The 13120-nt window shown below is 33.4% G+C and overlaps 1 protein-coding gene across 4 annotated transcripts in view; it reads right to left on the minus strand.

The window, feature by feature from the left end:
• Positions 1 to 273: 273 nt before the first annotated feature.
• The window catches only part of LOC103720999 (Transducin family protein / WD-40 repeat family protein), a 38722-nt gene continuing 25875 nt past the window's right edge, over positions 274 to 13120 (minus strand). For 2 of the 4 annotated variants that reach the window (XM_008811003.5, XM_008811002.5), the window contains exons 18-20: positions 4088 to 4161; positions 1286 to 1339; positions 274 to 1195 (exon numbers count right to left, since the gene is read on the minus strand). In XM_008811003.5, the coding sequence (XP_008809225.1) occupies positions 892 to 1195; positions 1286 to 1339; positions 4088 to 4161 (432 nt within the window). In that variant the 3' untranslated portion in view covers positions 274 to 891. Of the gene's footprint in view, positions 1196 to 1285; positions 1340 to 2676; positions 2748 to 4087; positions 4162 to 13120 lie in introns of all 4 variants that reach the window. The other 2 variants (XR_003388293.3, XR_606254.5) reach the window with 2 other exon arrangements.

The raw sequence follows: 13120 nt of genomic DNA on the forward strand, positions 1-13120 counted from the left end.
CTGGTTCATGAATGGATGAATGTTCTACCCTTTTTTTTTTGTTTTATTTTATTTCAAATTAATGACCACTTGTTTACAAGTACATCTAAGTTACTTTTCATAGGACATTAGCTTTTAAGGATGTTATTTCAAACAGTTTTTCATGCAACAGTATTTATGTATTGACCCTTGACAATGTGTATACTATAAATTTTGCCAAACGTGGCACAAATGTGAATCATCATGTAGACTTGACATAAAAAATCTAAAAGCTTGACATGAACAAGCAAATAATGCTGGGAAGAAATTCATACATTAGCATTCGTGCAATATGTCATCTCATGTCAACAAAGACAATTTGGATCCAATCAAATTCGTACATGCATCACCAAAAAAATAGAATGCGATTATTACCAATTTTTTTTAGATCAATTTTACATCACATTCATAAAAATCAATGCTATAATTCCAATATCCCTAATTCCATATCATGTGTAAAATGCATGTTGTTTTTTTTTTGGTAAATTAAATGCGTAATGTATATCGAATATATATAAAAGTATTTCCTTGAGAACCTAGTCCTCTGGCACCATGTGGACAATTACCAAATCCGTGAATCATCGTGGCCACGTAAAAACCTATTTCTCGTTTTGTATACTGATATCATCACTGGTTACCCCTCCCTGAAGGGCAAGTGCAAAAGGCGCTTTACAATAATCTCTTGCATTGTTTCCTTGAAGATGCCTCCCAAAGAATCCATCCAAACATCTCATCACATTGTTTAGATGAAAATGGCTCAATGCATGAGACCTTAAGCAGTGGAATGAAATTAGATCGAGCTATTCTGAAAGCTGAGTTGATAGGTGCAACTTACTCTAGGATAATAGCAGCCTCTAATCATTTTGTGACTGCTCAGTCAAATAGTGGTACTGCATCCATGCAAAGATGCACCAATTTCCGTTGGTACTGTCCGTAGTACTCGCTAACAGCAATCAGGTCTTCATCCTCCAAATTCCTGCTAGGCAAGTGAAATTTTTGTTTCATCTCAAGAGAGGATTCCAATTGTTCATCTAATGGTCGAGATTTTGAGGCAATCTGTGCATTTATCTCATGGCAGGCAAGCAAAAACATGGCAGCTGTGTCAGGCTGCTGCGCATTTCTAAGAGCTGATAAAGCCTCAGGGAGTGCTCCAGCAGCAACATACAAAATCAGAGCTCTGTTAAGAGTGGTGCCGAACAAGTTCAGTCAATAGCAGCAAAAGGGTGAATAAAATCTTTCTAAAATATAATCTACAGAATCAAGTTACCTCCAGATGTTATGTTCATTATAAAGAACATAATCAGCCCATCTTTGCAGAACCCTGCATGGTAATACATCAAAGAAGGAAAAAATTCAAAACATAAAAGATAGATCGTTTGCAAATAAATGCCTCTGTTTTAAACAAGCGATCCCAGACACATCCATCAATTATAATTTTTATAAAGACAAATGTCAAACAACGCTACGCTATAAAGATGAGCCTCAGACAAAATGGTAACACCCGATGCTCATCTTTCAGCTGTGAGAAAGAGCGACCCTCATTTTTTTATTAAAAAAAGGATAACTAGGACAGGAAGAAGCCCAAGTGAGATAGAGTGAGGGTGGATTCTTACCCAGGTTGCTAGTATCCAACATCGAGTGACTTTACCAACTGAATCAGTTGGCACCCTCTATCTAAATAAATGCTAAAATAAACAACAAACAAGTGCAGGACAGCTGACGCCATAAAAAAATCTAAACATAAAGGTCTAACTTATAGTGAATATGTGAATAGAATTATTTGATAACTTCATCGTTAGTGAATGATCCCGATCAAGATATGGGGCATGTTAGTTTTGCTGGGTCAGCCACTAAAGTTGCATTAACATTTAAAGTTGAGATAAATGAGATAAGACACTGTTTTTTCTTTTTTACAAAATCTATATTGGTGAATATAATATTAAAAAAAAACAATATCAACCTGGTGTTGCTTTTCCATTTTTCAGCAAGCTTAAACTAGAAGTTTATATATAAGATTCATGTTATAATATCTTAAAAATTCCTGGGCAGATCAGCATTTAGGCATATTGAGGTGCATGGGTCAACACTCTAATTACTTAAGATACTGATTTAGACTCTATGATATGACGAGGCATAAATTAAAGATATGTTTAAAAATAAAATCATATGGAATTAAACTTCTTAAAGATGATTTGCCAATTCCATAAGCTATTTTATTATGATTAAAAATTTAGTAGAACTTATTTTTTTCACTTAGAATTTTCTTATCAATAAAACGATGTTAACATGATTTTAGTTTTTTTACTGAGTGGCATGATTCATATAACTATTTAGTTTTTGGTAAAGATAACTAAATTATTTTCAGAAACCTATTAATAACAAACGATGTAGCATTTTTGATAAGATACTATTTAGTGCATCCAACAATGTCTTTAATTGTTTGGTTTTTACTTTTCAGGATTTGATTATAAATTACCAAAGAGAACTGATTTATTTTCAAAAGCCTGTTAAATAAGCCAACAAACAAAAAAGTGTTGTTTGAACAGTAAGATGTTATTTAGTACATTAATTGGCATTTTAAATTATTTTTTAATCTTTTGGACAATCACTTAGAAGGCCATGCACGATTTATACTTAAATTAAGCCAAGGTTTACTACCTCATATTGCCACCAAATGATGGAATTTTCAAGGCCTGGCTCATCAAGAGTTCACTGTTCTTCACCCCCTTCTGCAACCAAGATGACCTTGAGTGATTGTTATTCAAGATTTACGATGACAAGCAATTGGATGGGTACCATGAATTTGAGAATGTTTCAAAAGATTCAGAGGTGAGAGCATATTCTGATCCATTTAAGAAACATAGAAACCATGGAATTTTGTTCCAGATTGGGTAAAAGAACTAAAAATAACATCACTAGTATTTCTTTCATCCATCACATACTTACAGGCATGGCCTTGTTTTGTTAAAAGCAAGTCCATTATCTATAAATCTAGGAAATGGGATCTCCCATGTAAAGTTCCCATTATTGGCTACATATGATGTTGAATACCCATATCTTCTCAGCAATATTTTAAGCATTGCAGACAATAGTATGTGTCTCAACATCAACATGCATCATTGAAATGATATAAGGTCTAAGATCTGTTTAAACAAAGCATGCTTCAATGCTCATTGGATGTCCATTCCTGAAAATAGTTTCAATAGGATATGGTCTTTGCAAGTTTTGTTTAACTAAATCTTTGATCTGTGTACCAGTATGTGTTAGCACATGCCAGATCTTGACACAGAATAGCAGGAAGTATTACATTTGAAGCCTAGACAACATAGCATGGCAAACAAAAATATGACAAATGTTTAGGTACGAAAGATGAGTGATGGGATAAGCCGATGTAGTACTGAATAATGAAATAGGTGCTTGGAGCAATTCTGGGACAGGAAGAATTTATCAACAGGAGTTCTCGAAGGAGAAAATTATTAGTTGGAGCCGTGGAGGTCAAGAGGGTTCATGCTTTGATCCCCACATCTGCTTTTTTTCTCATGTTAATCACCCCTCGTGTGGAACTGATTAACTTAGGCTGAAGGACATTCATGACATGACGTGTTGGAAGAGTGGTCTTACATAACCTTGAGAGCTCGGTCTCAATGTGTTTACAAGAACTACATTTCTCTAAATTTATAAAATGTATCCACCATCTTCAAACAGTAAAACAATCTATGTCTGAAATACTTTCCTATGTGTAAATTTAATCTGTAGGATATCTAAAGCATGGTTGTCTTCTTCTGCCATATACCTAGTGCTAACACAATAAGCATATCAATGCAGATCCTAAGTGAGCAAGTACGATACTCGATACTTCAAAACTTTCTCAGAATTGCTTCAACCTAGCCTAGACCAATGCTTGCTCTTAATTCAACTGCAAACTCCCACAATATCATATAATAAGTAACCCAACTGATACAGAGGATATTGAACTGTCAACAGATTTTTTTGTAAGAAAAAAAAAATGCAAGAATATAATACGGAAACTAGATTATTACTTCAGATAAGATATGAGAATTTAGGGCACCTTGCATAATCAGATCCATGCAAATGAGTTGCAGCTAAAGTTGCAGCATCTGTCCACCACCCAGCATCTTGTAGCTGCAATATTAGGAGATCAGTTTCATTGAAATTCTAGAAAAAAGTTCAATTAGTTTGATGTAAGAGATTTTAAGTTTTTTAAGAGAATTTTGTATGAAGAAAGACGACATGAGAGTCCATGTATAGCAGGCCCTACTCACTGAGATAGCATTAAGAAGATGGTTCGAGGCTTTGAGCTCAAAAGCCCAAATCATTTATAGAATCAGATGAGCTGTATCTAATTGTTCTAAAACTATATATATTTTATACATTAGTACTTGAATGATGGCAGTCCTAATGTCAAGTTCATACCTTAATGCAAATTTAAGTTGGAAATTTCACTTTCATAGTGTTGCCCAGTAGATACAACCCAAGAGGGGGGGTGAATTGGGTCTTTTAAAACTTTTAAGCTACTTCTAGCACTTTTTGATTAATTATGCTAAGTTGTATATATGCGCAGTGAAAGTTAAACTTAGCGACAGTTTGATGTATAGAATGTGACTTGATTGAGTATGCTTGCAACTAAAGAATTCGCGGATAATAGTTAAGCAAGCAATTTATCTAAGTGAGTAAGTGTGTGAGTTAGATAATGACAAAAAGCATTACAAACACAGCAAACATATAGTGGTTCGGTGCACCCCAGCACCTACATCCACTCCCCAAGACTTCTTGGGAATTTCACTATAATCCTACAGATTACAGTCGGTTGTTTTACAAGCTCACAACCCAACTTGTTGTTTTGCGAGATCACAACGAACTCGGTCGGTTTTCCCAGGCTCACCGACTAGAACCAACCCCGATTGTTTTCCCGGGCTCACAATCAAACCCTTTCACGTTGGTTTTACCCTCGGCTCACCAACAAACCTATCTCCGTTGGTTTTCCCTTCGGCTCACCAACAAACCTTACACCGTTGGTTTTCCCTTTGGCTCACCAACAAACCTTAACCCCTTGATTCAATCCCGTGATTGAATCAAGTTACAAGATAATAAAACAAAGTTTAAAACAAATCAAAGCTTCTTAAACAAGCAAATATAACAATATAAACAAACAGAGTAAAGAGAAGCCCTCAAACGAGTTTTGAAGATGGAGGAGCTCGACTTCTTCTTTACTTGACCCTCTTCTGATTTGGCACGAAGTAGAGGATCACCGAGGCAGCACACTGATGGAGAGGAAGCTTTGGGATTCACTTGGAAGCTCTTCTTCTCTCTATTTCTCTTTGGATGGCCCTTTTTGTGCTTATGGGAGATTTTCCTTGTAATCTCTTTCCTAAATGTTTTCTCCCACTTCCATCCGTTCTCTCCTAGCTCTCTTCTTGTTTTTATAGCTTTTGATAACGTGGAAACAAGAATATAGCCGTTAGAGCCAAAAATAGAGCCGTTGGAACCAGTCTGCAGCTCCTGACAATATGACCGTTGGGTTTGGAGTCGACTCGCGCGATCAGGAGTCGGCTCGGCTGTAGCAGGAGTCGACTCGAGCTTTTCCGGAGTCGACTCGGCAACTGTTCCAAGTTTGAATTAAAGTTGCCGTCTTGACTGGGAGTCGACTCGACTTAACCCGGAGTCGACTCGCCAACTTCTGGCGCTGACCTGGCAATTTTGGAGTCGGCTCATCCTCTGTAGTCCGTGGATCCAAATTTGAATTTTGTCCACTCGAGTCGACTCGACTGTCCTGGGAGTCGACTCGAATCTCAGAGCCCGAACTCCCGATTCTCTGTCTTTTGGCTCATCCAGTCTTGGAGTCGACTCGAACTTCCTTGGAGTCGACTCGGCTCTCAGTTTCCGAAAGTTGGTCTTCTGCCATCTTAGTGTAGCGCTGCCTTGGAGTCGACTCGAGCTGTCTGGGAGTCGACTCGAATCTCAGAGTCGGAAAACTGATCCTCTGTATTTTGGAGCCGCGCTGCCTTGGAGTCGACTCGACTTGTCTTGGAGTCGACTCGCCTCTCAGAGACGAAAATACCGTCTTCTGTCTTGGGGTTGCGCTGTCTTTGGAGTCGACTCGGACTTTGTGGGAGTCGACTCGAATCTCAGTGTCCAAAAACTGCTTCTCTGAGTTTTCCCTTGTGTACCACTGAGAGTCGACTCTCGCTTTCTTTGGAGTCGACCCGACAACCATTGGAGTCGACTCGCATTCCTCAGGAGTCGACTCGAATCTCAGGGTCGAAAATCCCTCTCTGACTTTTCTGCCTTTTACACCCTGGAGTCGACTCGTTCTACTCTCGAGTTGACTCGCCAAGCATTGGAGTCGACTCGAATTCCTCAGGAGTCGACTCGAAGACTATTCTTTTAAATTTTCCTTGAATTTGCTCCTCCAATTTGAATCTTTTGAACTTGAGACTTGGGCCAATAACTTGTAGCTTTCTTCCAACTTTTCTTGAGTGCTTTTAGAGGCCTTCTTGTGTTCTTCCAACTTGCTATGTTCCTTGCAACATAAATATCTTTCTCCTTGCAACATAAACATTAGTATCTATACTTCAAGGTTTTGTGATCATCAAAATCAATCTATGAATCAATCTTTGGGTCATCAATCTCCCCCTTTTTGATGATGACAAAACTTGGAGTATATGCAATATAAAAGATATTGTTTTCTAGAAGTAATACATAGCTAAGTTGCATGAAGTAGAAAACATATATATTTGAAACATACTTCATGATACTGCTTTAGATTCAATCAGCTTAACACAATCAATTTAAGCTGATTTGTACTCAATACAAAAAGCATTATAAGCATATACTTAAATATTTCTCCCCCTTTTTGACAACATCAAAAAAAATAGGGAAACATTAAGCACAAATATTTCTTTTCCTTATTGTACTCTGATTTGAATGTTGAATTATTGCAAGAATATGAATCATATAACTCAAGGCAATAATATTGGAATCAGATTAGTGAGCACAGATCAGAGCCAATTAAGATAATTTCAGAGCAGAACACATTGAATGTGATTTCAAGAAGTTTTCTAATTTGATACCACAGATAGTTTTCTAATCAAGTGTGGGTGGAATCTCTCTTAGGTTAATTCAAGAAGTACCACAAATGATATTCAATGAAAAGCACGAATGGAAGTCTAACATCTCTTCAATAATAAGTATGAAAGCTTGTTCATTTAAGATCTTTTGCCCAATCTATTAAGTGTTTTATCAACAGGAGAGCAATTTAATTAATTTTCAGAGTAACAGGTCAAAACCTATATATGTAAAAGACACATCATCATGTTGGATCATTAAGTCTTAATAACTTCAAAGTTCTTTAATGATAATAAGATCATTGGGGCACAAACACCAAAATATGAAATCATGCAACATGATTTCTTTAGAGACTTTCTTTTATCTCTGTAGAAAGTAAGCACAATTTGATACATAACAATATGAATTGGCACACAATTTAAGTTCTAAAGTTCAAGTCAATTACACGTTATTCTCCCCCTTTTTCATTAAGTTAGAGGCTCTCAAGATTTGTAATTTGGTTCATGAGTGATGCATAAGATATACTAACCAAATAACACGCCTCAAGGTGTATCATAAAGATTTTCAGATTTAAATTTCAGATGATACATATTGGAGAGTATTAGGATCACTTTTCATTTAGTATTCTTTCCCTCTCCTATAGATTCATGTAATTAAGTTCCATAAGACCTCTCCTTCTGAAATTTTCTTTCTCCCCCTCAATTGATCATTCCATTTAAGAGTTTAGAATCCTAAGATAATGTTCAACAAAATTGTCAATCTCAAAAATATATTTTCTATAAGTTTCAGCTTATTTTCATAAGACTCAAGGTTTGAGATAAGACAACCTTTATAGAACTCATCTCAAGGTAATTAAAGCATGTCTTGCAATATAAGGAGGTTCATCAAAATCAATCCATAAAGTTCAAAGCATGCATCAAAATAAAGTGTCTTTGGGATAGGATACTGAATATCTAAAGCTCCCCCTCAAAAGATGCATTCTTCTTTAATCATTTTAAATTGTTGAATTTCAGATTATAGTGATAAACGTGAATAACACTGAAATTCTATGACATCGAGAATGTAGAGTAATCTAGTATTATTCAAAATTTGTAGCAATTACTCTTTCTAATCCTTTAAGAACAAGGTATGCTTCCTCTTCAACTTTGAGAAAATGTACTGAAATATTAATCAAAAATGATTCATTTGAAGCTCAGTTTCTTTCAAAACCATTTACATTTTCTTTCTTTTAGACTCATTTGAGTGAGGTGAAATATTTCTAGGCTTTAAGATCATTCACTATATTAATGGAAGTCTTTTATAATGTAGGAGGGAAAAACATATAGATGATCATTGAGGTATATATTTTATAAACTTCAATTTCTTAATCACAGTTTTTCAGCTATGTACACATGAAGCTCAATAAAATTTTAAATATTAAAATAAAGTCATATATTTAAAAATATTTGCTTGTAATCAAGATCATTGAAAGACACACCATTTAGACCAATATGAGTACACTTTGAAGATAAGAAATGATATGTTTCGGAAGTGTATCGGAGCGATCAAAATAAATTCTGTTTTTCTTACATTAACATTTTATTTAGTAATCATATGGAGTTTAAACTTTTATACAAAATCATATTCTGAATTTCATAAAGATTTTCAATAGAGGCTTTTTAAGTCATAGTTTGAGATATGTATCTTTCACATTGTGGCTCATCTTAAATTATTACAAAATAAGGATATTTTAACAAGTATTAGAACATTATGTATCAAAGTTAGGCAATTAGAAAGATAGATCAAAATCAATTTATTTTTCCTAAATAGAGATACTCTTCTCTTCTCCTTTCTACAATTTTATTCGACTTTCAGATTTTAGAGATGATTATGAATGACAAATCTGAAATTTCTTTTCAATAGAACCAAACAAAAGATGTTATGTAGCAATTCAAACATTCAAACAAATTGTCCAAGGATGAAGCATTACAAAACATTGAGAATCAATAAATCAAGACATCATACCATATGCAAAATATACCATGTGTTAAGTCATGCATTAAAATACTAAGTACAAGAATGTCAAGGATCAAAATCAATTCTTTTCAAATAAACTCCCCCTATTTATATATAATCTTGCACTGAGTTCATCCTTAAAGTATGTTTTCAAGTGTTTAAAAAATTGACTTGATTCTTCTTATATACTTTTATTAACTTTGTCTTTCATTTTTACTTTCTTATGCTCTATACTCTATTTGCTCCCTATCCGGTGGAGTTGGGAAGGGGCACGAGGTACTACCACTAGCCTCCCTCTTGTGCCGTCCCTAATATGCCCTACACCGAATAGTTGGGTCAAATAGTGCCGGGTACTACCACTAGCCTCCCCATTGGCACCATCCCTATGATAAGCAATATAGAAAGGTTAAACTATTTACTTTAAACTCTCCCTCTATTTAAGTGTAATTCATTACGGATTTTATCCTTCCAAAAGAATGCTCACACAAGTGCTGAATATATTATGCTTGTTTTGCTTTTTCTTAAGATTGGAGTATTTGCCTTTACTTAGATTTTACTTCTCTTGAATAATATCCATTATCTTTTCTTTATCTCTCTTTCTCTTTGTTATTCTCAAGTAATTTACTTGAAAGAGCAGAATAAAGAAATAATCAAATGTATCATATAGAGGTATATCATGCAAACAACATTTTCATTATGCTCAAGAATTCATAGCTTCTCACAAGTCATTTTAAATCAAAAATTTTAAGCATAAACTTGTGTAGTTCATGGTTATGACATAGGCAAAGATATATTTTAGTTTGGACAAACCATGAAACAATTTCTAAAAGCATAAGTCAATCAATACATATATATAGACATGATATCAAGGAATTAATAATTAAAGATTTTAACCATGCCATACTAAGATTTAAGTTATTGACTTTGCTCAATTAATTTATGAGAGAGGTATCTAGAATTACCAATCCATTCTGCATTCTTCAGTCAAATACCTACTAGATTTCTTATGTATGAACTTTTGGCTGAAGAAGGTCCTCTCTCTTGTTTGCATGAGAATGTTTATTGTATCTTACGTGGAGATATCCTTCAAGTTGAAATCTCTCATTTTCTTGCTCAAGGATCCTGCAAGCTCCTTTTCTTCCTTGAAAGAAAGTTATTAGTTTCTTCAAGATACAAAACATTCATCCACCATATTTTTAACTAGATGACTCGATATAAGATATGATACTAGTTGAATGTTGAGTCACTTTACTCAAGAGATTCCCTAAGTATAAGCAAGCACATATCACTTGAACTAAAGAGATGGTTTCATTAACCAATATGGTTCAAGTACAAGCATGTGAGACAATAGAATGATTTATCAAGATCAAATCAATTTCTTATTTTCAACATCAATTTAGCTTAGATTCTATTTGCTTAAGATAATTGTCAATAAGGCATGCTAGCTAAGTTTTGATCAAATTGCCTTAAACAATTGTTTCTATCAAAATTCAGATTATGATTCATTTGTTATCAATAAATTATGATTCATTAGAGTTAGATTGAAGTCTTGCACAAGGGCACATAATGATCACACAATCTGGTCTATTAGGTATATGATAAAATAATTATTCTATCATGCTTTTGATGCTTGTTCCAAATCACATATTGCTTTATCATATATGTAATGTGTAATCTTTAAATATGGTGGTTATTTTACATAGATCTCCTTTTTTTTAATGAAATAACCACATAGGAGTGAATTCTACACATTCATTTGACAGATTATAAAGCTCATGAAGCAAACAAATAATAATGGTGATCTTTACTTCTAATCATGCAAAAATCTTATCAAGATCTATCTTTTCTTGATTTAGTCTTTTAGTAGTTATCAATTTTTCTTCATTAAGTGCATATCTGAAAAATCCAATTTTGGTTCTAATTATTAACAAGTTTTTCAGATTGTTATATATAAAAGATTAACCATATACATATATAATTTGTTTTTAGTATTTTGATAATAAATCATTAGTCTCATAAAGAATAAAATGAATTGATACCTCTACAACTAGAATTTTTCATGAATGTTCTATATGCATTGCTTGATGAATGATATCCAAGGATAGAAGTATCTTTATCAGATTTGGCATTATTTTCATAAGAGCATATCAAGCATAACATGTACGACTGAAAAATATGAAAGATATGCAATGGTTCATTTTCCATTTTTCAGAAGATCAAAATTTTCATCAAAAATAGATCTAATAGAAATCATATGTATGACAAGCAGTGATGATAGTCTTTTAAAAAATTATTTGAGTAGATGACTATCATACATAATTGTCTTTTTCATTTCTTCAAGAATTCTATTAACCCTATTTTACTTATGATGTCCTTGGAGCTGAAATAATTGAATTTAATATTATTTTCTGTATAACCTTAATCAGGATTTTGGTTTTCAACACTGTGCCATGATCTTCACAGTTTGGAAACCTTTTTCATTTGAAACGCTTTTACAAGATTCAGTAAATACAGAAAAATACTTCAGTTTTATTTTCCAAGAACAAATCCAATGTAAGCTTTTGAAAACTTAGTGATGGAAACAACATCTTTAGATTTAGAAATGATTTTTGTTTGTTTCCTTAGTTAGCATGCATAGCAAAACTTTGACCTTTAAGTAGATAATCTAAGTAAGCCTATGGCAAGGTCTTTTGAGATTAAGTACATACTAGCATGAGTTGATTCTATGTGCCAAGGATGGTTTCTTTAATCTTGGTATTCATAGTGCATATATTCAAAAGCATACCAAGTACACATTATCATATCTATGATCAATAAACAATAATGCCATGGATAAAAACTCTCAATCAAGCATATAGAGAATTCATAGAATTAATCTTAATAATGATTAATCATTTAGCAACTTTATCCAAGGGTGAGTAAAGTATCCTATAAAATGAAGTGATTTGATTATATTTCCAAAAGTAGTTTCTATATCACAAAATTGATCAATACTAGCAATTCATACTAAAGCAAAAATAATGATGAGATGCAAGGATTACTGATTTCATTATTATTATTATTTAAAATTACTTTTCATAAGTATATTTTAAGTTTCAATGTGTCTAGAATACCCATTTGTATGAATCTATTTGTTTCATGGGTATCTTGGCACATCTATGTCTACATCCTCATATTTTCATTTTGGGTACCCAAGCTTGCTTGGATCCTTGAGAGTTAGGACATATAGTTCCTTTTGGAACCCAAATTTGTTTAATTGTAATAACTTTACTACTTGATTTAATTATGTTAGAACGATAGGTAAAGTTGTTATGCCCATTCTTTTCATGTTTGAAATAAGTTATCTTATTTAATGGATTGCTTGGTGAATTGATAACCTTTTTCTTTAGGGATTCATTGCTAAGTGAAGGAGTTAAGCCAAATTTTGATTTATCAAAATCTGTATGTTGGCTTTCAAACATCATTTTTAATCTTGCTGAACTTACAGTAAATTTGTTAATAAAAGACTTCAATTGGTTAATTTCTTTACTTAAGTTTTGATTTTCTTTAATTAAATTTTGATTTTTCTGAATTAATTGTTCTGAATTTAACCTTAAAATTTTATTTTCAGAATTTAGTTTATCTTGTATTTCATTATTAGAATTTCTTTCTTTTGAAATTTTCAGATTTAGTTTCTTAAGATTTTTATTCTTCACAGCTAATTTTCTACATTCACCATACAAATCATGAAAAGTATTTAATAATTCATCATAAGATAATTCTTCTTGAAAATCATTTGAGGTAAGAGTAGATTCAGATTTTACCTTGTCTTCTTGTGCCATAAAGCACGAGTTAGTTACCTCTTGTAGTTCCTTGGAGCTAATATCATCATTGTTGCTCCTAACTTTTAATTTCTTGCTTGACTCTTTCTTGGTCAAGGCTTTCTTCCTTTTTATCTCTTTCTTCCTTTCTTCTAGCTTCCTCTTCTTCTTTGTCTTTAGGAAGCTTTTGAATCTTTCTTCCTGATTTAGAGTGTTTCCTG

Source organism: Phoenix dactylifera, chromosome 1 (assembly GCF_051530095.1).
Source record: "Phoenix dactylifera cultivar Ajwa chromosome 1, Ajwa_hap1_PhDact_Kaust_v1.1, whole genome shotgun sequence".
NCBI lineage: Eukaryota > Viridiplantae > Streptophyta > Magnoliopsida > Arecales > Arecaceae > Phoenix > Phoenix dactylifera.